Source organism: Hypomesus transpacificus, chromosome 24 (genome assembly GCF_021917145.1).
Source record: "Hypomesus transpacificus isolate Combined female chromosome 24, fHypTra1, whole genome shotgun sequence".
Classification (NCBI taxonomy): domain Eukaryota; kingdom Metazoa; phylum Chordata; class Actinopteri; order Osmeriformes; family Osmeridae; genus Hypomesus; species Hypomesus transpacificus.
In genome coordinates, this window is record NC_061083.1 from 5,290,154 (window position 1) to 5,317,698 (window position 27,545).

A 27,545-nucleotide genomic window follows, 5' to 3' on the forward strand; every position below is an offset into this window, starting at 1 on the left:
CTTTCTGATATTTCATAATACAGTGATGCTAGGGGCCAATGGGGAACAATGACATGGCGAGAACGCTGTGCAATGACCTGACAAAAAGGTGAACGTTTTTTTTTGCCATTTTGTCCTTACTGGAACATGCTGAGAGAGAGGCTTCATTATTTCAAAATAACAATTTATTACAAAAATGTAATAACAGAATCTCTTTTTACAATAAGTATACATATATATGGAACTAGTTGAATTCATTTGCATAAACATAACATTTGTATTGTAACAAGTGTACCATAGCTACTGTGGTCACAAACATCTCTGACATCAAAATTTCCTTCAGAACACTTTGGATTTTAAGAGGAGGAACCATCTGCTGCATTAGGATTGGAGGGGACGCCAGGGGGCGGGAGCTGGCTCTGATTGGAGGGGATGCCAGGGGGCGGGAGCTGGCTCTGGTTGCAGGGGATGCCAGGGGGCGGGAGCTGGCTCTGATTGGAGGGAATGCCAGGGGGCGGGAGCTGGCTCTGGTTGCAGGGGATGCCACAGTAGTGAGCTGCAGGGGCGCCAGTACCATCTGTTACCAGCAAGGAACTCTGGGTAAAGAACAGAAGGAACAAGGTTACGTGTTGACGGTTGTGGTAACTAGGGTTTACACAATCTGGTTTAGCGTTTTTATAACTATGGTTAGTAAGAGTGTGGAAATATTAAGTTTGGTAATCATGGTGGCAGAGAGTCAGGCTAGTTACCTGCATTCTTGTAGATCCATCTCCGACTTTTGCCCGTTTACTTTGTCTATAATCCGTCTGCTCTTCACCCTCTCCATTGTCCAAGGTTGGAGAGTTTGACCTTGACTCAGGCTCCACGCTGACCGGGTTGAGCGTGGCGAGAAAAGCGGGCAGGGTGTAGCAGGACAGGAAGCGAGCCTTAAGCATGAGGAACGCAGGGTTTGACCCGAAGCGTTCCGCGATCACTTCCCTGACGGCGGACACCTTGTCCTCCTCGCTGGCGCCCTGCTCGTCCAGGGGCAGCAGCTGCAAAGCGGAGGTGGTCAGGGACTTCTTGTGCCTGAGCAGAGCAGAGAGGGAGGCCAGGTTGCTGGAGAAGGGAGGCAGGTAGGGCAAGGCCACCTCCAGCTTTGGTAGCACCACACCCGTCTTGCCAGTCAGCCATTCGATCACCTGTGACGGCTCCTCCCTTAGTATCAAGGAGGGGTCGAATTGGAGGGGCTCGGGTTTGAAACTGGGCTCTGTGGAGTCGACTATGATCACATTGCTGGGCAGGCTTGGCGTGGCTGTGTGCGAGGGCAGGGGGACAGTCATTCTTGGGGATACTGGCCTGAAGAAAAGTCGTGGTCCTGGGGAAACGTGCCTGATGAGAGTAGTGGGGTTTTGTCTTAGGATTGGCCTGGCTCCAGGATGGCCCTGCTTCATAGGGAAAGGGCCAGACCCTGGAGACAACTGCCTGAGGAAGGGGATTGTTCTTGGGGAGGGATGCCTGAACACAGGCCCTGGTCCTGGGGTCCCTGGTTGCTGAACATGTATGATGTAAGGTAAGCAAGGACCAGGTGAAAGCTGTTGTTGCAGTGGACCAACGGGGGATAAACCATGGGGCCATGGGGTACAATTTGATTGTAGAAAAAACATAGGGGCAGAACTGGTGGGTCCTGGACTAGGTTGTGATTGGGTGGGACCAGTGACACGTTGTGATTGGGTAGAACCAGAGCCAGGCTGTGATTGGGTAGAACCAGAGCCAGGCTGTGATTGGGTGGGACCATTGAGGGCACACCTTGGAGATTGTGGAGAGCCTAGGGACACGGCAGATGACTGGTTCACACTTTGCACCAGACTACAGACTGCAGGAAGACTGGTGGAGGGGGTTTTAATGTTGGGGTTAGGACTGGTTGAGAGTGGGAGACCTGGATCAGGATTGGTGGAGAGTGCAAAAGCTTGGCCAGGATTGGTGGAAAATGTAGTAGTTGCGGTGGAATTTGTGATGGTTGTCTGAGGGTTTAGGTTTGGACTGCAAGATTGCGTCAGAGCAGCACCAGGATTGGTGGACACTGTATAGCTTGAATGATCGTTGGTTATAGCGCTGGTGGATGGAGTCTGTGGGCTATCCGGCTGTTTTGGGCGGAGGGACCGCTGGCCGGCTATGGAATAGACTATGTTTATATCCAAGGGAGGAGGAGGGGCTGGCTTTTCATTTGTGACGGTCCAGGCAGTGGGAGAGCATATCTGAGGGTCGGCTTTAGGAGCAATCTGCATGCAGGTTTTCCTGGATCCGGGCGACTTTCCATCAGTCTTCAGGAGGGCTTCGGTTTCAGGAGCAGCCTCTTTGCAGGTTCTCTTGCGTCTGGGGGACATACCATCTGCCCTTTTGCCTTTTTCCAAGAGAGCTTTGACCTTTTCGGTCGGTTTACGAGCTCGTTTCCCCACAGCGGGACTGCTCACCTTGGGAGACACGCTAATCTCTGCCACGATGGTCCTGCCTGGAGGTGACCGGAAGGAGTTTGTTTGGAGAGGGACACGTAAAATGGTAGGGGTGGAGAATGTGTTAGCACTGCAGGTTAGGGGGTTAAAGTTGGAACTGGATGACGGGACAGGGGGGGATTGGAGGCAGAGGATGTGTGGGGAGGGGGATGTGAGGGGGACGGGTTTCTGACCCGCCGCCACGACAAATCTAACCATTGGAACTCCAGGGACAGGAAGTCTGGTGCCTTGGACAGGAAGTGAGTGGGATTGTACAGGAAGTTGTTGACCCTGTACTATGGGCTGTGTTATGAAGACAGGTGAAGGACCCATGAAGATGGATGCAGATTGTTGACTATTATGCTGTGTCATCGAGTTCCCAGAAACTCTTCTGACTTGCTGCAGCCTGTTGGCCACCGTCGTCTTCAGATTTTGCGCTGGAACACAAAGACAGGCCCTTTACCGTGTCTCTCTCTCTCCCCCTCTCCAAACACATATCCACATACATATCTAATGTATATGACACACAATAGATAGTAGGGGTAACCATAGTAACTGGCTTACCGGACTGGACAGGAACGAGCTGCATCTGAAATCGACATTACAACACGTTCAGTTGGTGGTGTTGAACATGTGTTTACACGTTATTCTTATTATCGACGTCTGCGCCACAATGGCAACACTGTTACACACCCTCTGCGGACTCTGGCGGTGCTGGATGATCTTCTTGCAGCCGCCGGTGTCGACGCGGAGCGCCTGGGATGGAGAGAGGAAACGCCAAGAGGATCATTAGGGGCGCCCTTGATTTCATTTTCGCAAAGAACCAGGAAACAGGTGGAAGAAACGTACAAGTTCTGTGCGAGAAGTGACACGCTCAACAAGCACTGATCAGTTGTGGTCTGACTGCGAGATTACACGGTGACCCTGGAGTTGTGTTCCTATACTACTCCTTGGAGGTTAAAGGTCAGGGGTCAATGCCTACCTGCAGAAAGAGCTTGAACACTGGGGTGCTGGTGAGTTCCAATGCTTCTGCTTGCTCTCGAACCATGTCCACTACACACACACACACACACACACACACACACATCAATACAACGGAAACATCTTCCCAAAAAACAGGCAATACACGGACGACTAGATTTGGAGGTGGAGTTACGTTTCCAGGGTCTGTTCTTGGTGAGGGGCGCGGGCAGCAGCAGATTGCCCACCCAGGGGGTGACCGCCACCAGGAGGGCGTGGTGCAGACTGGTGTTGCTGGTCATGCTGGACGGCCTGTGGAACGTTCTCACTGGACCGGACCGGAAGCTGTTCCTCTACACCCGCATAAAGACAAAACGCACGTTTGTGTGTATGTGGGAGGCACATGCAGAGGCCAGTCACGGCCAGTGACGGCCTCCCGAACCCTGCATGCCAAGAGACTAAAAGGTAAGCAGCTAGCAAAGTGAGACATCAGCCAGTGATGTTCCCGTTACCTTCTTGGAGGCACAGACTCCTCTCCAAAGCATCAGCTCCTTGATTTCTGCAAACGGCACCTTGAGCATGGCCAGCAGACTGTGGCGATCCTGGAAACACAGCAGCAGCATTTTCAACATTGACATCAACAAGTGTGTCTGCTAGGCACTGTAGTGACCGTCTATACGTTTGTGTGTGGGGATTGTGAACGTGTGTGATAACATGAGTTACCTTTTTGGCCAGTACTGCAGGGTTGTCCCCCACCACAGATTCCAAGTAGTTTCCAAAGCGATCCAGGATGGTGGAGCGTACCATTACATTATGGTGTGTGGGGGGGTTTTGGCTGGGGTACACTGAGCTGCTAGACTGGCCATGGTTAGATCCAAATGTGTCAGGAACCTCTTGAGAGGAGTTAACACTTGGCAGCTCTACAAACACAGTATTCAGGGTCCCAGAGCCCCTGACATTGGGGTCCCATGTTGGAATCCATTTCTCAAGGGGGAGGATTAAGTACGTTCTCTCAACTTCCTCCTTTTCCTCCTCAGTCTCGCTCTCCACAGACCCCCTTTTTCGCTTTTTCCCCATGGTCTCATCATCGCTGTCCATGTAAACGATTTGTATCGGATCTTCTTCCTCCGAGGTGGATCCCTCCTCTTCCTCCTCCAGCTTCTGCAGTCTCTTTATGATCCTTTTTTTCACACTCTTCGTTATCGCCTTGGACTGGCTCCTTGTCAACCCGCTCTTTAACAGAGAGAACAGAGAGGGAGATAGAGAGAATGATGATGACTGAGTGGACCACAGGAACAAAACGAGGTGCAGCCAATGTGCTAATAGTCTGCTCATTCAGCGAAGCCAATTCGAAAGATCAGAGAATTAAATATCTTTACACTTTCAGTAATTGCTATCTAGAAATGAAAGCAAAATAACATGACATTCCTTTAATACAGAAAAAGGACCCTTGCTATAGATGATGACAGGGGCAATGGGACCCTGGGGAGACTTACTCTGTGCCGCTTTAACCTACGCCACTGATTCATACACTGGGAGTCCAGTCTGTTTGGGATCTCCCTGGAGATTGCAGCCCACTTCCCTTTACAAGACAAGGAAGAAGGAAGTGACATCACAGTCAGTCTCAATATTCTTTTTGATTGCTCTTAGTGCCATAATGGTATGTAGGGATTCCCAGAGACAGACTAAACCAGGCATAGACCTGAAAGGGCAGTGGATGTACTTGATGTGCTTTTTTATTAAATAAATGTTATTTAACTTTAATCTTTAAACTTCAGTTATATTTTTAAAAAAAAGACGCTGTCCCACCCACATTTGAACCAACCCTACACCCATGTTTATGTGTTCCACTGTGTACAAACCTTCTCCATGTTTTTTCACCATTTCTTTCAGTAACAACATCTCCTCAGGAGACCAGGGCCCCTTCTTCACACCCTCTCTCAAGCAGTCCAGGTACCTACCAAAGCAAAGCCAATGAGAGGGGACGTCCACACAACCGCTGGATAGCCACAACAACAATACTTCTCCCAGTCAGCGCCCAGTCAGGGCCCAGTCAGGACCTCACCTGGCACGGTATCGGCTGTCAGTCGAGTCACAATAACAACACGTCTCCCCTGTCAGCCAATCAGGGCCCAGTCGGGACCTCACCTGGCACGGTATCGGCTGTCAGTCGAGTCACAATAACAACACGTCTCCCCTGTCAGCCAATCAGGGCCCAGTCGGGACCTCACCTGGCACGGTATCGGCTGTCAGTCGAGTCACAATAACAACACGTCTCCCCTGTCAGCCAATCAGGGCCCAGTCGGGACCGCACCTGGCACGGTATCGGCTGTCAGTCGAGTCACAATAACAACACGTCTCCCCTGTCAGCCAATCAGGGCCCAGTCGGGACCTCACCTGTCGCGGCATTGGGTGTCAGTCCTGCCGGGGACTTCTGACCTTATCTTCCACCACCTCCCAATGCCATACTTGGACACAGCATTCCGGAGCAGCTACACACACACACACACACACACACACACACACACACACTAGCTGAGATCTAAAAGATGTACATCTTAATTTGCATCCCCTGTACAGAACCATGGTTGTTTTCAAAACATGCTCCATAAACAAATATTGATGGATTGATCTGATGGTCTTTACCTCGTCTTCGTCAGGGGTCCAATATCCTTTTTTGAGGGATGGGTCTAGAACCATGGTCCAGCGGTACATCAACTGTGTAGCGGGTCTCCCTTCCATGAAGTACGACACTGAGGGTTCATGGGATCACACACACAAGAGAGGAAACACAACTGTGTGAACATGGGAGCGAGTCTACAGCGCAGAGGAGCTGGAGTTAACCCATTTACGTGGTCAAGTTTTCGTTAGTAACTTTGGTTAGTTGGTAATCGTGGTCATATTCGTGGGATGTTGGTAGGTGTACATTACATTACATTTATTCATTTAGCAGACGCTTTTATCCAAAGCGACTTCCAAGAGAGAGCTTTACAAAGTGCATAGGTCACTGATAATAACAACAAGATAGCCCCACAGCATTGCGGGTAGTCAAAAACAAGAAGTACATATTGTGAACAACCAAAAAATAGTGCTAAAGGGAAGAAACCATAAGAGCATGTAGTTAAACAAGTTAAATTACACAACATTAATCTCTAAGTGCAGGTGTACCTGTAGAAAAGCAATAAAAATAGGATTAACTAAAATAGAATACAACAGTTTAAACCAGCTACCACTAACCAACAAGAGCAACAGTCTAAGCAAGAGTCATTGTGATCCTTGAGGAGACTAGCGTTGGGTTCAGCAAACCATTCTTAAGTACCATTGTACTCCCGGAACAAGTGCGTCTTGAGCCTTCTCTTGAAGGTGGAGAGACAGTCCGTGTCTCTGATGGAGGTGGGGAGTTGATTCCACCACTGGGGTGCCAGGCAGGAGAAGAGCTTGTGCTGGGACCGGGCAGTCTTGAGAGGTGGGACCACCAGGCGGTTGTCTGAAGAAGACCGTAGGTGGCGGGTGGGGGTGTAAGGCTGCAGGAGAGACTTGATGTAGTCGGGCGCAGTCCCGTTCACTGCTCGGAAGGTCAGTATCAGGGTCTTGAATCTGATGCGGGCCGTGTAGATGTTAGTGTAGTGTGCGTGCGTCTTGGAAGTGGCCCTGCTTAGGCCAATTAAATGACACGCTCAGATAATATAAGGATCTTCCTGTTTATCCAAGCCTGGTCATTGCCTATAGTTCATTTGCGGGTGGCCTCTCTCTACACTCACGGCTAAACACAGTATCATTTTATACAGAATAAAAGGTGACATCTTCAACTTTTCTGACAGGGTTTAGATGCACGGTGACGTAGGCAGGTCTACAAGGCCTTACTCTGCGTATAGGGGATGAAGTTTCCCACTCGCATCTTCTCCGTCAGATCTCTGAGTTGCTGGTCGTCCTCAGGTTGCCATGGGCCCTTTTTGAAGGTCTTGGAGACGTAGCGCTGGAAGGCCTGAAGACACATGAAGGCTGTCCTGTTGGTCTGCAGGCAGGGAAAAATCATGAGATAGAGAAGCACGGAAGCTTAGAGATGTGGCAAACAAACATGATATATCTACTGCATGATACCATGCATGCATCCTGATGACATGATGATAAAAGGAAGGTATCATGCCCTACAAAAAACGTCCATCTTCCATTTCCATCAACTGTATTTGTATCTGGTCATGTCTACTTCCTCTATTTACCTATTCCAGACACTCACCCCCAGCTGCTCAGCAGTCAGCTGCCAATTGATGCAGTGGTTTTTGAGCGCTACGATCCTAAGCTTGTCGATCTCTTTCTCCTTCCAGATGTTCTTGTTGATTGAGGGGTGAAGGCAGTTTTGCCAGAAAACCTTGACGTTCTCTGCATCCTGCAGACCTTCGAACTGCGGGGGAGAGAGGGTAGGGTCAGACTGGACCAGATGGAAGGTTTTGGAGTGAGAGAGGAGGTCATAGAGAAGCGGGTTGTTGACAGTCAGGTGTCAGGGGTGAAAGGTCAAGACAAAAAGCAAAAGAATGCGAGTGTAGGTTGAAAGTAGAAGGGTCATTTACAGACAGAACTCTTCCGAGGAAAACAAAGCACATTTTTTGACCTACGTCAATATTGGCGATCTTCTCCCAGTCGTGTTCATCAAGGCGGCTACCAGTCAGCTCCTCCTCCTTCTTCGCCCTGTCCAATCAGAAACACCCACGCATCAGCTTGGCTGTGCTACGTACAATACTGTACGTACAAGTAGAAGCTAGTATGGGTTTAGCCATGTGTAGATGTTCTTTTGTTAGCTACCTGATCTCTTCTATTTCCTTTTCTATCTGAGAGATCTGCTGGCGCAGGTTCTGCTTCTCGGCTCCACTGTCCATTTTAGAAATCTTATCGGTCAGATATTCCACCCTTCACATAAGGACACACGAGAGAGATTAGGCAGGCAGCAAGCAGCGAAAGAAAGAGGTAAAGGAGGCCCAGGTAATTGGACTAAAGCAGAAATAAAAGAGAAAGAATGGAAGAACAAATGACAGCAAGAGAGACAGAGAGAGCGAGACCGAGAAAATTATAGATGACTCACTTGTTCAGTTTGGGTTTAATCATCAGCCTCATGCAGTCCCTGACCACAGAGTTGACCAGGAGTGCCTTCTGCCAGCCTGTCCCTGAAAACAGGAAATTAAAGCACACGCCGCCACAACATCAACAAGCCGCCACAACAACACACAGGTCGAACTCGCCGTCTCTCGGCCGTGGTTGAATGGGGGTCATCGTTTACAAACTCACATCTTTTCACTTTTATCGTCCCGGCCCCCCTGTTCTCTTTGCTGTTCTTCTCCTTAGTCTCTGGGTTGGCTGGGGGTCCCTGTGGAGGGGGGCACATGGGTAAGACGGGAGTCAGGTGGCTGAGCGGTGAGGGAGACGGCCTAGTAATCAGAAGGTTGCCGGATCGATTCTCCACCGTGCCAAATGACGTTGTGTCCTTGGGCAAGGCACTTCACCCTACTTGCCTCGGGGGAAATGTCCCTGTACTTACTGTAAGTCGCTCTGGATAAGAGCGTCTGCTAAATGACTAAATGTAAATGTAAAGTCAAGCTGTAGCTTTGTGTAATACAGTATATGCATTTTTACTTTACCCTTGTGCCTTTACCGTTGTGGTGGCAACAAAGGAGTTTTAAAAACACGTTGGACTTGCAAGTTCGACTTATATATAGCAGGTAGGGCAGGCTGTCCTTGATTAGGGACACTGCTACCAAACACGATCTTAAGAAAGTTGATGCTATCCTGGACAGTGCAATGGAGACACTGGATGTTGCCTCGTAGCTAATGAACACTCCTACAGCAAACATCTAAACTCATCTAAGCATTTTAGTCGATAAGAGACAGTTAGTATTGTAGTTTATAGACTGTCCAGAGAAATATCCCCCTTGAGGATGTGGATCTGGAGGGGAGGACCTACCAGGGCTGTGAGCTTGTCCTTGAAGTAGGGTCTGAGGAAGTGTCCCAAGAACAGGTTGTTAGGGTTGTAGTTGGGTATCGAGTTCTTGGCACAGCCGTCTGAAGGGCCTGGGCCCGACATCTGAGCCACTAGCTCTTTCTGCAAAAAAAATAATAAATACAATAATAATATGTATTAGGACCTTTTCCTGACTATGAAATGTAGTCAAATACAGACTGGGACTACTGTTTTCCTTTGTTGCTGTGTCAGACCTACCTGCTGTTGCTTGTTGTCAGCCAGATGCTTCTCCAGCTCCTCCATCTTCTCCCTCAGGACCTCCTGGTAGACCAAGTTCATCTGCAGGCAGGACTCTGCCGTTTGAGGCAGATCAAGCTCCTCCTCACTGCCTTCCTCACTCTGGGGGGAGACAAACGAGGATGAGTGTGTGTGGGTGTGTGAGGGGTGGAGGAAGGGTGAGGGAGAGACAGTGAATGACTGTCTCACCCTCACCCCCCACTCACCCAGAGGTGTGTTGAAGAAGGGAGAGAGAAAGAGGGAGAGTAGAAGACAGTGACATGGAAGGAGGGTGTAGGAGAGATAAAAAGAGTAGGTTGCGAGGTGAGGAGTTGAACTTTTATGATTCAATGTTACACACAGTGAACAAACTAAAGGCACCCAGTCACTCACCTCCTCTGGGGCAATCCCTCCATCCTCCTCATCTGCACAACGCAAAGAGCACGATTAGCTCAGAGCCCCGGTCATACACACTACGCAATGACAATCTATGTGGCTGCAATGCACCAGTTGCTCCTCTTACCTGACAGGATGATTGCACCAGTCCCAAGAGAGCGCTCCAACTCCTCAATCTCTCTTTGAACTCGCTCCCTCTCACCCTCCAAGTCCTCTGCACGCTGTTGGTCAGTCAATCAGAACCACCTCAAAATGCGATAACCTAAAATATCGAATAAAGTACTGGACACTACATTGCTACAATGAAACCACAAGTTTCAACAAGTTTCTTACCAAAGCAGAACCCGAAGCGTCATTGTCGTCCGAATCATCATCTGACAAATTATGAAAAAAAGACCACGTTAAATAATTGTCATTATTTAAACTAAAAAGTAACATTGCATAGCCTATCTGTTTATGGTCCAACACGACTAACTCACCGGAAGAACCGTCAGAGGACAGCAAGTCATAGGAGATGCTTTCTGGACCCAGACTGCGCTCGAGCTCCAATATTTGACGCTCTATCTTGTCCCTTTGTGCCGCGAGGTCGTCCGAAGACATGGCGCATCACTGTAGTTTACCTGTGACAAGTTTATAAACAGTTAACTTGGCTAATATTGGCTCCGATAGTAATAAACCTCAATCTAATTTCAAGTTGCTCACATACACACAAGGTACGCTGGACGCGTGCTCCACACGCTACACACACCCCGGTACTTTCTACAGCTGTGTCAGACTGAGGCTACAGCAAGGTATAGCACAGCTAGCTGTATGCTTCAGCCACGGCAAACGTTTCTAACAGAATTCAAAATATGTATACAAACCAATGCATCCGTATAGCATTGCAATTTTCAAATAGTTTGCATATAATAATGATGACTTCAAACTTCAGAAATGCTTAAATCGCGTGCTTAGCCTCATCATAGCTAGCTAGCAACCTACATGTATTCTGGAGCAAGATTTGAAACATCGTTAGCTCAACAATAACCATCAGTATTGCAAACAATGGCAACTTAAGTAAGCTAGTTTATACATATTCGGTTGTTATAAAATGTTGCCAGAATATACGGTTTTAGTTACTTGTTCCAAATGAATCTGATCAGCAAGTCGTCTAACTATCGTAACCGTACTTAAGGGTTCTTCGTTTTTCTTTTTGTGCTACCCGTCGTTATGCGGGTGCTTCGTAAATTTATAAGGAGGCAACGCTAACCATCAGCCCTAGCGGATCTTTGACAGGAGCTCCTCCCCTACAGGCCTTTATAAAACCAAAACCAGGAACACCGTCGCTGCACGTTTACTTGTCGTTTGCATAGTACCCACAATGCATTGAGAAACACATTTTCCTGTTTTATATCCGTATTTTGTGATGTTTTAATATGAAAAACGATTATGATTTGCTATAGTTTGTACACATATTTATGTTACCCTAACAACATATGTACACTTTTCTTTAAAGAAGGAAGAGAAGAAGTAAAAACCGTAGGACTGTATTTTTTGTATTGACTTTTAATAAAATACATTTCGCTAGAGTTTATTTTATTTTATTAATTAAACAACAGATATGCATAATGTTACAATGTACAAAGTATTACATAAAACGTGTATTTGGTGAGTTTACACAGTGACTTTTCAGATCCAGAGACCCAAAGCTACCCATCTCCCTCCCATCAGCCAACCCAAGCCTGACAAAATCATTCCCTTTTCTTCTTAGGTACATTTAATGCACATTAAGCCCAATCCTGTCTGTACCGGTGCATCATTCTCCCAAGGGCTACAGTCTGAGCTGTGTCTGCACAGTGGTGGATGGAGGGTTAAAGGGATAAGCGTTTTTAACTCTCTTCCGTGAGTGACTGAGTGAGTCGGAGAACGAGGATACAGAATAAGACTTTGAGTGTCGCCGCAAATCTTACGACGGCCCGTGTTTTCGTTTATGTAGCAGGATATCCCAGCTGTCCCTCCATCGCAGGGCGACCAGCTGCTCGGCGTCGAGCTCTGGTTGGCCGTAGGTGAGCGGGCTAAAGGTCCGATAGGACAGAAAGACAGAGCAGAGCCCTGCCACCGTCAGCACGTGGAGGGCTCTCTGCTGCGAAGGACTGCTGGAGGAGACAGGACACAGGAAATGAGGTAACACACAGGAAGAGATGTGTGTGCGTTTTATCCGTGTATGTGTGTATTTTCAGCTGTGAGCTCACCTCAGCAGGTGTGTGTGCAGGTGTTCCACCACCACAGGTACGAGCAGAATGAGGAAGGTGAGCGCAGGTAGGTAATGGTACAGGAACAGGGTCTTCTCCATCAATAAGAAAGGCAGGTAGTTGACAGCCCAGCCGCCGGCACACACCACTCCAGCCTGCACCAGTCTCTCCCAGGCATCTGGAGAACAGCACCCAAGCAAGGCGCACGCGCACACACGCGCACACACACGGTTGGTTCAGCTACCTGTCTAAAACATAAGCTCTCTCATCCTCAACGTAGCTTTCCTATAGTAACTTGTATATATTTTTTACAGAACCCAAAATACACTGTGGCTCAAGATGAAAGTGAGGAAAAAAAAACTTAACCGAAAAAACCTAAGATGAAGAAGCAGGTACCTGCAGGGATGTCCTCGATCCTCCGGCGCCTCCTCAGCAGGTAGGACAGGAGGAGGACGATGTACACCCCCAGAGACAGGTTAGCCAGCGAACAGTTCACCAGGTTACCAACCAGGTGGATCTGAGCCTGAAACAGCCAATCAGAACAGCTCAGTGCCAGTGTGCACACCTGGCCCGAACACCTGGCCCGGCCAACGTTGCTCGGAACAAATATGGGTAATCCAGGCAATAATATATAGCAATCTCCTTTCCTCATATGATTCATTTTTCATCCTGCACCTCATTCGGAGGGACAACGTAATATCGAGAGATGAGTGGTCACCGCTAGGCAACAGGTGGCGCTTACGTTGCTGGAAGAATGCAGCCAGTACACTATGTTGGTATCCATGGTAATCCACTCCAGAGGGGAGGAGCTGTATTTGTGCTCAGTCTCTTCCTGTTTCACCGTCAGCATCTTCCACTGTCATGGCAACAACACAGCATCAGCATCTACTCTTTCTTTCATGGCAACAAAACAACATATGAATGTTCGCAATTTTTTCCCATAGCACAGCATCATCTTTGTGAATCGGGGTCAGGTGTTCTAATGGTTACCATGGTCAAGGTTACCACGGTACAGTAACAAGGAGTATGGATTATTGTGTCACCTGTAGCTCCAAGAACTTAGCCATGAAGGTGATGTCACGGTTGGTGTCAATGTGTGTTGGGGAGTGAAGCTCCAACTCTCTCTCCTTCTGTTCCTCACCTATGTCAACACACACACACACACACACACACACACACACACACACACACACACACACAATACAAGAAACGTACTGAGTAAATGGTAGATTCAAGGTCAGGGGTCAAAGTTCAGGGTTCGCAGTGACCCACTGGTGCCATAGCGATGCTCCTCCACGTTCCAGCCCCCGTTGGACTGGTAGCCTTTGTTGATCTTGTCTCCAACCACCTCCAGCTGCCTGAAGCCCCAGTCTGGCAACGCAGAGCCACTTAGCTGTAACGCACACAGGCGATGTTAGACCAACAATAATTAATGACACCTAAAATATCTTATACACGCACACTGTGAAGACATTGATACACTCCAACTGTGGACATGATTGGCTGACAAACCTTCAGCACGGCAGAGGTGTTGACGTGAACCAATCGGACTTCAGACAGGATGGTCTTCCACACCTCTCGCTCTGCCTCCCTGTTGGTGATGTCCTTAACACACACACACACACACACACGTGTTGTCCAATGATAAAGTCCTACAACTCAAAGCTAGATCAGCTACTTTATGAGGGTGGCGTTGCTGTAAATGACACGTCTGTATGTGTGATATGTGTGATTGACAGTGGTGGGTGTGTGTGAGGGTGTGTGTGTGTGAAGGTGGTGTGTGTGTCTGTGCAGTCAGCCTTACCACTCTCCACAGGTTCTGCGCAGGCATGGAAACGTTGAAGTCGATGTATCCTGACACTTCCTGGGCGTGAGGACTCACAGGAGCAGCGACGTCATGGCTACGAGACAAGAGTTAAGTCAGGAAACACACACACAGGCTGCAAATTCATTCATCCTGTCTTCGGACCACGGCCGTGATAGACAAAGTACACAGCTGTTGTACAGTACGTGTTCAGGAAGCGTGATGTCATCCCGTGAAGCAGCTGTATGATATCGCCATGGCGAACAGGGCGGGGAGGGGTGCTCACAACGAGTTCCTGTCTGAGATACAAACAACACTATCAACAACAACAACAACTAGTGTAACAAGACTAGTGTTTAAGGTTGACTTCTAACCTGCCTAGCACCAACTTGTCTGCTAAGCTACTAACTAGCGAAATAGATCTAATTCTGGATCAAGTGTCCTCTAGGTGTGCCCAGTCTTCAACTAAACAGACCGAGGCTTCATCAGGTCAACACAAGCGCTTGCAGACAGCTGCACTTCCTAGGCTAACGGCTTCACACGCTCATGAACAGTCAACAGGGTGTGTCCCCCTCCCATATGTGTTCCTCTAGTCTCTAGTCTCATGTCCTTTCTTCACCAGCCAACCGACCTGCCAGGGTCTTTGAGGATCCACCAGTTGTTGACATCTTTAAAGGGGTAGCATGTGACCTGCTGCTGATGGGAGCTGCCACGCCCACTCTCATACCTGCAGACCACACAGGAACACACAGGTGACCATGGTAACACCACCATGGTAACGCCACACTGGTTACCCCGAGAGGGAGGTACTAGTTACAAACTAGTCGACTGACAGACTGGGGTAAGAGAGGCAGGTTCTGATCGAGCGTCACCTGACTGGGTAGTTGGCCTTGTGGGAGTGTAGCCAGCAGGGGATTGGTTTACTGGACAAGCTGCGGAGGGTCACCTGAGACCCATAGGCCACCTCCAGAGGCTGGCCCTGTGTGATCCTGGACAAACCCCCCTGGAAACACAGACAAACACACACACAGACAGAAGCCCTTAATAACCCTTTTACATTTGACATTTCATCCCCTTAGCAGATGCTTTTATCCACAGGGACACACAAATCTTGCGCATGCTTCCCGGCTCTGTGCTCTGCACCTCGAGGCTGGCCTGGAAGGCGCTGCTCATCATCTGGTCGTGCGGCCCGCTGCGGTGGAGGAGGCTGAGGTGGACGAAGAAGATGCCCAGGTAAAGCAGAGCAGGAAGCAGCACCAGGCACGCGAACCTGAGCACAGCCTGCGCCAACACTGCCCCCTGCAGGGTAATATAAGCAACAGCAGCAGGAGAGAGAGAGAGATAAAGAGTGTGAATGAGTTTGAGTGGGTGTCAGTATTAGCATCACCCCTTTATGACAAAAAAACACAAAACTCAATGATTTCAAAGCATTCCTTAATTCACCTGTCATTTATTCGCCTTTGCTAAACACACACGGACACAACCAGACTCACATGGCTCAGTGTTCGTTCTCCAATCAGCTTCCAGGTATGCACTGAAGCCACGCCCAGAAGCAGCAGGTAGGAGAACAGACCCATGTACTTCACTCTGTCAGCCAATGAGAGAGGAGGACAAAACAATCAAGAAGTTACAACCCAATAGAAAACAGGGAAACAAAACGTTACACAGAACCATCTGTTGAACACTTGTGACAAGCAAATCTTACCCCACCGCACCAGCACAGGAGCCTCCAGCCAGCATCAGCCATGCTAGTGAGGATGGAGAACTGTGGAGGAAGTGGAACCAGTGACCAACTACAACTTTATTGAGAAATGTTTACCTGCAAAACACCTTTACCAACAGTAACGCCTCCACCTAGGATTTGCTAAAAGTCCTTGTTGACAGAGTTGGGGTGCATGGGAGGATTTAAAAAGGTCAGGGAGAGGATGTGAGAGGTCAAGGGTTACCTTTGATGGGTGTTGTGGAAGCGAAGGTAGGAAAAGAATGCCAGGAGCAGGAAAAAGGTGAGCACTGACTCCAGCAGCATGAAGCGAGACTGTACGATCAACGAGTTCTCTGACGCACACCGCAACAGGAAACAAACACACATTTTACTCAGAAAAGCACTCATCCACAAAATAAAACGATATATATAAAACACGTCTGTTTGGTTGCGAAGTATACAAAAATTCAAAGCGAGATGCAGAAGTGAGAAACGGATAGAAGAAGTGAGAGAGTGGGCAAGAGAAGGAAAAGTTACGGAGGGAGAGAGAGGAGGGAAGTGAGAGAGAAAGGGAAAGAAAGATAAGCATGTCTGTTCAGTTCAGGGCTGTGGTTCAGAGGTCAGGGGTCAGTTTGTAGTTACCCAGTAGCAGGAGAAAGGCAGCAGCAAGTGCAGCCAGGTGAGAGAAGCCCAGCTCTACGACCAGCAGGTAGCCCAGAGGAACACACAGGGAGCCTGCTAGCGCTGGCAGTAGACGCAAGCTCCACACCGGTACATTACTGGAATACTCTGCAACATCAACATAGATCACGTCACTACAGACGCAGCCACTTTAGCTATTAATGATAAACAAGTATGTGTGTGAGTGTGTGTATGTGAAAAGATAAAACCAATGCTTGCGTGTGTTAAAGTTTAACAACTAGGAAATGGGGATTCACCTGCTCCGATCCCTTTCCAGATAAAGTTCCCATCAAACCCTCCCAAGTATGCTGTAGAGAAGACCGACAAGAACATATCATGATCTCTCTCCGACAGAATGGACAATTAGCTGATGGGAATGAACGTCTCTCTCTCTCACCTCCCAAAGCTAGGATCATGTGTCCAAGAGGGGGTCCGCTCTCATCTATAAAGAAGACCTGCTTCATGTACAGAGACACAAACTGACCATAGTATACCTCGTCGAACCTGCGAGGAACATGGGGAGGTCAGAAGATGTGCTGTTCAATTGTCAATTGTGACCACGAAGAGTGGTTCATATACTGCCGTAAAACCATAAATATACAGAGCCAATAATTATGTAGCTAGGTAGTCAGCCTTACTAGACGTCTGGAAAGCTAAGAAACTTTATAGGCTATCAACAGTAACTCACACGACAGCTTTAGGGAATTGTATTCCATGGAGTCTGGTCCAGAGTCCAAGAGCTGTCACGAGCACCAAGATCAGGTTGATCTCTGCTTTGATCACAAGTGGTAGCTTGATGGGCGACCACATGGTTCTCTCATGTAGCAAGGACGGGGCTTATAAGGTTTACAACCACTGAGAATGCAGAGACTTGAACTTATGGCTAGTTAGCAAGCAGCAGCTTGCAAGGGCTGTGCATTAGCACTAGCTTAGCTAGCAAGTTAGCTAGCTTACCTTTCCAATGGCAATGTCAGCATGTGCCACAGCCGAGCCCGTGGGCCACTCATGCACTGATGCAGTGTCATTAACGCTCTGTTCGAACAATTTTCTTTTAAGATTTTCTGACCAATGGACATAAACAGCTGCGCAGACATACAATTAACGGTTAAACAAATCGGTGCCCCTTGTTTTGGATCATCCGTGGGAAGCGTCTGAGTTTGCGTGATAGATTACTCATGCCTGGTATACACAAAACGGGTTTCTGCTGATAAAGCCTGTTGCCGTGGAAACAAGTGCATTAAAGATGGTGACCCTGGCACTTTAAATGACAAATTACGTAGCTATCTATAAAGTATACAAACACAACACAAATGTAAAATATATATAAAAGGCTTCATTTATTCCCGGAGTTACTTTAGAAGACTGGCTGAAAGAATAGATTCGTGATACATCTGAAGTTTCACTTCCCTGTTAAATAGGGGATCTAGTCAGACATATGGAAGCAGACACCATACTTGCATGCATACTCATCTCATTACCACAGTTGCACAGTTATATCAATACTGAAAATCCTGTTTGCTGTCCAGCAGCAGAGCTGTGGTTTCATATCTTCAGTTTTACAATAAAGCCACTGCTTTCCAAGTACCTCAGACTTTCTGGTGCCATTACACATGATTTTGATTTAATGACACAATTATGATTATGATCTCTTTCTGGCAGGAAAGGCTGTTCAATAAAGCCTATTGTGCTCCTTCTACACAGTACAGTACTTCTACAGTAGGCCTACTTCTCCTATGCAGTACAGTACTTCTACTGTACTTCTCCTACACAGTACAGTACTTCTAGGGTGACCAGATTTGAGTTTGTGAAAAAGAGGACACTTATTCGCTTCTGTGGTTTTCAGTGGTTGTTTAATGTCTTTAATGTGTCTCATCCATATATTAAAGCAATATCGAAACCAAATACAAAATTCTAAATAATGCATTGTTTATGGTCATATATTAACATATAAGAAAATTAAGACACTTTTCAGTCCTCCTCATATATTCAATAAAGGCGGAAAGGTGCAGGTATCATACCAAAGGCTCAAAATCATCGTATTTGGAGGATAATTATCGTGCATCTGGCAACACTAAAAAGGCGGTTGACCAATGACAGTTCTCTCTACGGTCAGAGATCGCGCAAGAAGGTGGAACGTAAGGGAGATACACTTCCAAAACTTGTAGGGCCGGGGCGTAATAATTAGTTTGTGAAAGACCCAGAGAAACACAAATATCCAACGAGGCAAAATCCTGGACGATTTTGGAATCCCTGCCGGACACATTTTTTAGGTCAAAAAGAGGACATGTCCGGATAAAAGAGGACGTCTGGTCACCCTAGTACTTCTCCAGTACTTCTCCTACACAGTAGATACAAGTGCCACCTGTGATTTCCCCCCAGGCTGCATCACCCAGCTCTCCAGCTCTCCTTGGTTCAAGGGGACCTCCAGTGGGTCCTTGGTCCAGTGAGAGACTGTCTCTGGAGTGTGTCATTAGTCCGATCCCATGTATCCCCCTGGTGTTGCCTCTGTCTTTCCCCTGGGAGGTGACAGACTAGTCCTGCCTCACATGTGCCGTCCTCCCAACGGGGGCTAAGTCCGTTCCTGTGGCTCTGTGCGCCGCGTGGCGTTGCGAGGCTTGATCTTCTGAGACAGCTCCCACAGGGCCTCCTCCGCCAGGTGGTCGTTGAAGTCGTTGAAGAAGGAGACAATGTCCTCGTTTTGTCTGAGACTGTAATGACTGGTGAGAGAGAGAGAGAGAGAGACAGAGAGACAGAGAGAAAGCAAGAGAGAAAGCGAGAGAGATAGAGAGACTATTACACAACACACATTCATCCCAACCTAAGCCTTTGGATGAGGTACAGAAAAAGGAAGAGTGTTACTGTGACTCGTGATACGTGATCTCAACCAAACTGTGTCCCAAGTACGTACTTTTGCTGGAAGCACCTCATGCTATCCAGGATGTGGAACTGCTGCCAGCGTTTGGAGAAGTTGACCTTACCCTCCACCAAGTCCGGGTTCCCCAGGTGGACAAACGTCAGGTCCTGCAAGATCAGGCCCCTAGGAAACCCCAAGCAGCCAGGCAGAGAGATGAAGAGCTTTACAGGTAGGGTATAAAGGTATTGTACACAGGTACTTACAGGTAAAGTTTTCACTTACAAGTAAGGTATGCAGGGGTGTTCAGGTTGAACTTCAGCCAGTGCTGTTCTGTACGCTCTGAAGGAAGAGGAGCTGTCTATCAGGGAGCTGTATTCTTCCAAGCTCTGAGAAAACACACACACACACACACACACACACTCTTAGACAAGGCCCGGTCACTTTTGCTTTACCCATCCTTCTGGCCAAGGTAACTTCTGGTGGGCCCACTCTGCCAAACTCTATTGTGATTGGTCCCCCTCGCCCAGATCAGTTATGATTGGTCCACACAGCCCCCCCTCACCTCAGACGTTTGCTTTTGCCACTCCAGTCTCCGTAGAGGGGCGGAGTCCAGTGCTGATAAGATTGCCAAGTAGGAGTTAAAGTTATTCAGTTTTCTTAAGTGCTGTTGAAAAAGGAAGGGAGATGATGAACAGGGACATTTTAAAACATTTACTAAAAGTGAGCAGTTCTTTGAATCAACGCAGCATCGCGTGGTGGTTCGACGTACTTTCATGACTTTGATGAATTTGAGGAGAAGCTTCTCTCTTTCCTGCGCCTTCTCCTGCAGCATGATCAAGGAACGCACCCTGCAGGACACAGACAGGCAGACAGACAGACAGTTAACCAACCAAAAGAAGAGACAGACAGGAGGACAGCCAACCAGAGAGAGAAACAGGAGGGCAAACAGACCAGTAGGACATGTTGTTGAAGTGTTCGGTGAACAGTGTCAGGTTTGGACTACGCTCCTCATTCTGCTCTTTGGCCCAGAGCAGCACCTCAGGAATCTGACACACACAGACAGGTTAGAGAGAGTGAGACAGGGGAGAGACAGACAGGTTGGGGCAGTCAAACAGGTTAGAGAAAGAGGAGAGACAGGTCCCTCACCTCGATCTTGTAGAAGAGCTTAGCATCCAGGAGCGTAAGCTGCTCAGCTATCTCATGGCTTCGGAAATCATGCAGCGTCCCTGGCCTGATAGGAAGCACACACACACACACACACACACATAGGTACAAACAACACAGGTGTCATGCTAATCTATGAGTATGTGTGTAGCCTATGTACATGTAGCCTGTGTGTGCGTGCAAGTGTGTGTGTACCTGGCGGCTACACCGCGTGCGGCCAACGGGCAAAGGCAGAGGGTGGAGTTCAGCCTCCTCCTCTTCTCCACCTTGTTCAGGATGTTAGATCGGAGGAGACGGGCCCGATTGAGCTCTCCACCAATAAGCAGTCGGAACACCAGCTCCAACAGGAAGCGCAGAAGCTCCTCTGACAGCTCCACTCCACTGGAGGGGGGGGGGGGGGGGCAGATGGGAGATGGGAGGAGAGAGAGAAGGGGGAGAGGATGGGAACAAGGAGGATGAGCGTGTGGGAAAGAGAGGAGGAGAGGGTGGGAGAGGGGGGGAAAGGTTTGTAGGGGGGCAGAAGGGGGGGGGGGGGGGGGGGGGGGGGGGGGGAGTTATCAAGGAGGTGTAGAGAGTTTACAGCAATCAAATGAAGACTAGTAAACATGTCCACCACTTGTCCCACCCCCCTACAGATGAGACAGGGCGTCTCGGAGGAATTTGGACCTACCAGAGCTCATCGACCACGCGGGCCAGGACACAGAAGCTGTTCCGGCTCGCCACCTTCCTGCTGGCGTCCGTGCTGTGGCAAAACCGGCTGTACGTTCATCTGGGTCAAGGAACCAGAACTTCCTACATAGAGTAGAGCTATATAGTCCAGTTCATCTCTGTATCTAGTGTATAGACAGAATCTATGTCTACGGATATTTAAGTTCTACAAGCATAGACTGTGTATGTATATATATAGACAGAGAGAGAGAGAGAGACATCTAGGGTCTATGGACTCTGTATCTGGGGATATCTAGGGTCTGAAGACTGTGTCTATGTCAGGAGAGGTCTCAGGTCTATAGGCTGTACTTCTATCGAGGATATCTGTAGTGCAGCTTCTTAACCAGGTCCTCGGGGGTGATGAAGGTTCTGTAGGTGGTCAAGAAGGCTTCGTAGTACATCACTATATCTGCAGGGGGACAGAAGGCCCAACATGGTCAGAACACCCTCTCTCCCTCCCTGATACGGCTGGAAGGACCAGGTCTTAGAAACGCACAAAGGAATTGTGGGTAAACGTGTACCTTGCTGGTCTGTCTCTGTGGCATGGACCAATAGGATGTCACCAGGACCTGCCCGCACATCTGGGCCATCATCGTCCTGAGACAGACAGAACACAGGTAGACAGACAAGCAGACAGACAGGCAGACAGAACACAGGTAATCAGACAGGCAGACAGGCAGGCAGACAGACAGAACACAGGTAGACAGACAGGCAAGGCAGACAGACAGGCAGACAGAACACAAACAGACAGGCAGACAGACAGACAGAACACAGGTAGACAGACAGGCAGGCAGACAGACAGGCAGACAGAACACAAACAGACAGGCAGACAGACAGACAGACAGACAGACAGAACACAGGCAGACAGACAGGCAGAGAGACAGACAGAACACAGGCAGGACATAAACAGCGCACAGAGGGTCACTCTGACGTCACCATAGCAACCGCCCATTGACAGATTGTGTTTCATAAGGCTAGCTGAGTACAGGCTCCACCAGCACACCTGTCCAGGTCAGGGGTGAGAGGTCAAAGGTCAGGGTGTACCTCCTGTTTTAGGGTGAGCAGGGACTTGATCTGTGAGTGGTCGACCAGGGACAAACTCTCCTTCTCCTGGTTGCTGAGACTACTGCAATTACAGGAACAACAACAACAGCATGGTAACAATGAAAAGTTTAAAAATAAAACAATGCTGTTTATGACAAACATACTCATGTGTATAGCCCTTTTTTGACAAAATATATCACAGTGGGCTTCACTTACGCCCATAGAACTGCACCTAGACGGACCTAAACCCCCTTTCAGAGGCAATGTGTTTATGGGTGTCCTCTCATGAACATGTGTTATCAGATATTCAGCATGTGACCTCACCAGTCTTCTGTCAGGTCCGGGTCGCTTGTGTCTGTCTGAAGACTCTCTGAGCTAGGCATCTCCTGACAGTCCTCCGGAGCACTGCTGTCATCCTGGCAACGACGGAAAAAACCCCAAAGTGTCAACATAATCCTTACCCCGCCCGCATCACATCTCCTCAACGTGAGACAGGAGGAGCCTGGTGACTGTGACCCACCTGCTGTCTCTGTTTGGGGGGCAGCGAGGGCGCGGGGAGGGTGTCCGTGAGCTGGCAGGCCTCCTGGAAACGTTGGTTCCTCAGGTGGTAGGAGCTCTTGCTCTGGTTGCTGTGGTAGAACATCGAGGGCTGAGGCTCACAGTAGTCTTCCACAAACTGCATGTACTGCAATACTGTCAGGGAGGGAGGGATGGAGGGGGAGAGGGGAGAGGGGAGAGGGGAGAGGGGAGAGGGCAGAGGGCAGAGGGGAGAGGGGAGAGGGGAGAGGGGAGAGGGGAGAGGGGAGAGGGGAGAGGGGAGAGGGGAGAGGGGAGAGGGGGGCAGGTGTGGTGAGAGCAGAGATGACAAAAGTACACACACCCTTTACTCATGTAGAAGTATAGATAATCATGTTTAAAAATAACTTTTCTGGGAGAAAATTCTACCTTGCGCAATGTTTTGTTCAAAAATATTTTTCAACCTTTCAAAAAGGTTTTTTAGAAAATATTTGTTAAACCTTTCCATACTTTTTGGCTGAAAGTGAAAGTGGGAGAGAGGAAGAGGCGGTAAGAGGGAGAAAGAGGGGTGATTTAAGGGAGAGTGCTCACAGAGAATACAGACTCCTACAGTCAGTCTGAAACTCACTGTGACGGGTCTTCTTCTCTGGTAGAGGAGGCGGGCTATTGGGGGGGAGATCATCCTGGTCCATGCTGCGAAACATGGGGAGGAAGAGCGGGAACGGTGGAGTCGGACAGTCGTCCTCACAGCTGACGTTGTCGTAAACGGAGAGACAACGCTCTGAAGGGGCGGGGCTCTGGGAGACAGGGCTCTGGGGGGCGTGGCTTCTGCGCTTCTTCTCTGGCAGGGCTGGAGGGCAGGAGGATGAGGAGGGCTCGTGGTTGGTGGCCTCGGCCACAGGGCTGAGACTGCCCCCTAGGGGAGGGAGGGTGTCCTGATTGGACAGATCCTCTAGCAGGAAATCATAGTCCGGATCATACTGGTCACTGTTGGTGTCTACACACACGCACACACACACACACACACACACACACACAGGCACATACACACACACACGCACACACACACACACACACACACACAGACAGACAGACACATCATTTGTGAGAATAACAAAAAACGATTAAAGAACAATCTAGTCAGCTCGTTACTTAAATGATGCAAACTGTTAACCCCTTTCAGGAGTATGTTTGTTCTATCTCTGTCGATCTGTCTGCTCTCAGTGAACCTTGCGCAACGCTGTGCACTCCGTAGGCAGGAAATACCAACATGTGTCACTTCCTCCCACAGAAGCAGAAACATACTCTTTCAAGACCCCCCCCCCCCCACACACTTCCCGGGCCTCAATGGTGTGCGTGAGTGTGTGTGTGTGTGCACCGCGGGCGTGTGCGGGTCATGGTTCATACCTTCTGAGCCAGTTAAACTGGGTCCACTGAGTCTGTTGAGCCTCTCCTGGGAGTCTCCTGCTCCTCTGTCCCACCACCAGCTCCCTCTTGGGAACGCCTGATCCAGCACACCCTCCGCTCTCCACTCCACAGTCTCCTCCCTGCAGTCTGACACACACTTCTCCTCACACTCCTGACACACACACACACAAACACAGCCCCGGCCGGGTCGTTTGGGGGGGGGGAATGCCGTTGCGATTGGTCACTATGTCTGGCAGATCAAAGTGTGTGCGTGTACTGTGTGTGTGTTTGTGTGTGTATGTATTGTATGTATGTGTGTCTGTGTGTTTGTACCTGTATATTCAGGATGCTGTTGGGGGGTGGGAGAGTGGTTCTCCTCATGGGGGCCACCACAGCGATCCTGGAGGAGGGGAGGAGGGTGGAGGAGGGGAGGAGTCTGGGGACCGATGATCGTCTCTTAGGTGGGAGGACTGGAGGACTGGGGACCAAACACAGCATTAACCACACACCATGATAACAGTGTGTGTGTGTGTGTGTGACAGAAGACACAGGACACACTGACAACAAAGGGAGTGTGCATGTGAGAACTCAAGTCCACTTCTGAGAACACGTTTGCTCAGAGGAAGTTGTTTCTTTCACACCTTACTCCACTGCACTCTCTCTCAAAATACACACACACAAAACAGTTTTAACAGTGTCGCTGTCTCTACACGCCAGCACGTAAAACCACCAGGGTTAACGAGTCGTGTTGAATGTTGTAACCGGTCGTATGGCCACAGTGGTTTGTTTAAAGTTAGAGTGAACCTGACCGATGCTCCCACCTGTTTTCTGTTGCGTTCCCACTGGAGATGGGGGGCTTAGGGGGGGCGTCCCCCCTGCTCAGACTGGGGAGAGGCTGGGGCTGGGGCCGGGGCTGGGGCTCAGCAGGCTGGACGTGGGCTAAAGTCCAGGCCTCCATCCTGTTCCTCATCTCCTCTCCACCCAGGGCTGAGGCTTGAGATGGGGTTGGGGCTGAGGCTTGAGATGGGGCTGGGGCTGAGGCTTGAGATGGGGCTGGGGTTGGGGCTGAGGCTTGAGATGGGGCTGGGGCTGAGGCTTGAGATGGGGCTGGGGTTGGGGCTGAGGCTTGAGATGGGGCTGGGGCTGAGGCTTGAGATGGGGCTGGGGTTGGGGCTGAGGCTTGAGATGGGGCTGGGGCTGAGGTTTGAGATGGGGCTGGGGCTGAGGCTTGAGATGGGGCTGGGGCTGAGGCTTGAGATGGGGAAGGTGATGCGAGTCTGACAGGGGGTGTCTGAGAAGCGTCTTCCTCTGTCTCCATGGTCATCTTCACCAGCTCCTGGGGGCAGGAAGTAACGATGAACAGACACAAGAACTTCCTGTGGTAATCTGTGGTGTAATCCACCAGGTGTAATCTACCAGGTGTAATCTACCAGTGTCTCATTTCCTCAGGGAGGTAACCTCAGTAATGCTGCATGTCGACATTACCTTCACACCATCCAGCACTGCTTTGATCACTGTGGTGACGGTGGAATCTTTATCGTCCTGGTTGGCTCCGTTCAGAAGGACCTGGTCAGACCAGTGGATGAGGTCAGCCAGACTCTGGTAGACAGGACCCAGGAGACAGGAAACTGCAGGGCTATGGCGAACAGGACAAGACCGAGGTTAGAAGTTAGGATCTTAGTGTTAAGGGTTAGTGGTTAGGAGTTAAGGTTCAAGGGTCTAGGTTCTGTACCGCTGCTGCATGGTGGGTTCCGTCTGGAACAGCTGTAGAACGGCCTCCAGAACCTTGCTGGCAGAACCTGGAAGCATCCCTAGAAGTCTGCTGTCCACAGCCATCTTATCCACGATGATTTTGAAATACCGAAGGGCACTGACCACCTCCTTCTCCTGGACCTCTAACTGACTCTGACGCTAAAAAGATACACACAGACACACACACATCAATGACTTATCTATTACAATCCACACATCTACTACCAACCTACTAAGGTAAGGTACCCACCTTGTTTTCAGATTTCGGGACGACACTGCGGGTGTATTCTTCGGGAGTTTGGCGGACACTCTTAGAAGGACTCCGTTTGAGTTTAGGAGAGTGGAATTTGTGCTTCAGCTTCATAGTGAAGGAAGACAGGTGAGAGCGTTGAGCATCTGGAGTGGTGAAACACAAAGACAGACAAGGGTTAAGAAAGATGAAGAGAGGGATGTGTCGTGGGTTGACGAAAGATGTATCCATAGATAATAACACATGAGCAATTTACACGCGCACACATACACACAAACAACATACATAAATGTTAATACAGTCGCCTAGTTTAGCTTTCAAAGTAAACTGTGCTATCTGGTGTGGCAAAGAAACACGGATGTGACAAATGACAATTTTATTCTAAGCTTACCGTGTTTAGTCTCGAGCTTCCCCGACATTTCAAAGCAAGGATCAGGAATACTTCAATCAAAAGTGGTACGTGTATATGCTTATCCTTTTGTTTCCATTTTTTATATATAGAAACTGAGCGCAATGAACTGGACACCCTTCGTTATACAGTTAGCTCAAAGTTTCAAGTTCCGTAAAGGTATGACATCCTTCACCCTCCCAGTCGGTCTGTTACTCTAGAGCAGCGCTTTACCATTGCCATCTAGTGGTTTAACGTGAGAACTGCACTTGTAATTCAAACTTTAAACCACTAGATGGCGGTATTAAAGCGCAGCCTATTGGCGCTGTCGAAACAGTGCCCCTTAAAAACCCGTTCCATAGGGCTGCGCTCTGAGAACTGCACCTGTAATTCAAACTTTAAACCACTAGATGGCGGTATTAAAGCTCAGCCTATTGGCGCTGTCGAAACAGTGCCCCTTAAAAACCCGTTCCATAGGGCTGCGCTTTACCATTGCCATCTAGTGGTTTACTGTGTGAACTGCACATGTAAAACTCACATAGAACCACTAGATGGCGGTATTGAAGCGCATCCCAATGGCGCTGTCGAAATAGTACCCTGGAATACGCTATATGGCTCTCTGTAACGGTTTCCTTTTAGTCTCACATAACAAAAAAATCTTCAACACAATTAAGTCTAATAAAAAAACACGTCCCATTCAAAATGTTTTTAATCAGTTTACATGAATCAGAGTATGCATTTAACTACCATATGTTGCACTTAACTAGCAGTTAAAAAGTTTAAAATATAATTTAAAAAAATACATGCCTTTTAATTGGTTATTTGTCAGATTAGTCTTGAGGCACAATGTTTTAATAATACAAAAAAAGATCAGGCTGTCTGATTCTAGTCATATTCATATTATTCATAAAGGATTTCTGGTCTCCCTGAACATATCTGCAGTAAGAGCTTCTAGCCTAAAAGCCTGTCTGGAGGTGGAAGGTGTAGTCTATGTGTGTGTGTCTGTGTGTGT

At 48.8% G+C, this 27,545-nt stretch overlaps 3 protein-coding genes across 9 annotated transcripts; all 3 read right to left on the bottom strand.

Moving 5' to 3' along the window:
- Positions 1–186: 186 nt before the first annotated feature.
- snapc4 (small nuclear RNA activating complex, polypeptide 4) lies at positions 187–11,246 on the bottom strand. 6 transcript variants are annotated; one of them, XM_047048079.1, is made up of 25 exons: positions 11,202–11,246; positions 10,512–10,652; positions 10,366–10,406; positions 10,160–10,253; positions 10,030–10,061; positions 9,619–9,759; positions 9,364–9,501; positions 8,691–8,769; positions 8,488–8,569; positions 8,211–8,315; positions 8,024–8,096; positions 7,648–7,812; positions 7,275–7,425; positions 6,057–6,163; positions 5,808–5,902; positions 5,273–5,367; positions 4,907–4,992; positions 4,134–4,643; positions 3,923–4,012; positions 3,607–3,763; positions 3,433–3,503; positions 3,144–3,206; positions 3,015–3,039; positions 729–2,887; positions 187–575 (listed from the first exon to the last, which is right to left on the bottom strand). In XM_047048079.1, exons 2-25 carry the CDS (start codon positions 10,630–10,632, stop codon positions 336–338), a joined length of 4,920 nt encoding a protein of 1,639 aa, XP_046904035.1. In that variant the 5' UTR covers positions 10,633–10,652; positions 11,202–11,246; the 3' UTR covers positions 187–335. The 6 variants fall into 6 exon arrangements, with proteins under 6 accessions (XP_046904035.1, XP_046904032.1, XP_046904034.1 ...); XM_047048076.1 differs by having other exon boundaries at positions 11,152–11,227; XM_047048078.1 differs by having other exon boundaries at positions 10,739–11,219.
- Positions 11,247–11,575: 329 nt separating this feature from the next.
- On the bottom strand, positions 11,576–17,642 carry pomt1 (protein-O-mannosyltransferase 1). 2 transcript variants are annotated; one of them, XM_047048256.1, is made up of 19 exons: positions 17,139–17,642; positions 16,848–16,954; positions 16,708–16,758; positions 16,412–16,558; positions 16,014–16,122; positions 15,773–15,832; positions 15,561–15,654; positions 15,211–15,366; positions 14,940–15,070; positions 14,699–14,794; positions 14,274–14,366; positions 14,068–14,164; positions 13,776–13,868; positions 13,536–13,656; positions 13,307–13,404; positions 13,006–13,119; positions 12,660–12,786; positions 12,264–12,441; positions 11,576–12,164 (listed from the first exon to the last, which is right to left on the bottom strand). In XM_047048256.1, the coding sequence occupies exons 1-19, from the start codon at positions 17,258–17,260 to the stop codon at positions 11,978–11,980; spliced, it is 2,181 nt and encodes a 726-aa protein (XP_046904212.1). In that variant the 5' UTR covers positions 17,261–17,642; the 3' UTR covers positions 11,576–11,977. The 2 variants fall into 2 exon arrangements, with proteins under 2 accessions (XP_046904212.1, XP_046904211.1); XM_047048255.1 differs by having other exon boundaries at positions 11,576–12,167.
- A 353-nt stretch (positions 17,643–17,995) lies between these two features.
- Positions 17,996–26,721, bottom strand: rapgef1a (Rap guanine nucleotide exchange factor (GEF) 1a). The gene is made up of 23 exons (XM_047048767.1): positions 26,537–26,721; positions 26,146–26,291; positions 25,876–26,054; positions 25,629–25,779; positions 25,339–25,479; positions 24,965–25,176; positions 24,477–24,621; positions 24,144–24,315; positions 23,365–23,733; positions 22,741–22,913; positions 22,545–22,636; positions 22,221–22,302; positions 21,698–21,773; positions 21,501–21,585; positions 21,139–21,231; positions 20,664–20,849; positions 20,451–20,535; positions 20,256–20,350; positions 20,074–20,152; positions 19,867–19,968; positions 19,587–19,690; positions 19,359–19,487; positions 17,996–19,167 (listed from the first exon to the last, which is right to left on the bottom strand). The coding sequence occupies exons 1-23, from the start codon at positions 26,562–26,564 to the stop codon at positions 19,020–19,022; spliced, it is 3,072 nt and encodes a 1,023-aa protein (XP_046904723.1). The 5' UTR covers positions 26,565–26,721; the 3' UTR covers positions 17,996–19,019.
- Between the last annotated feature and the right edge of the window lie 824 nt (positions 26,722–27,545).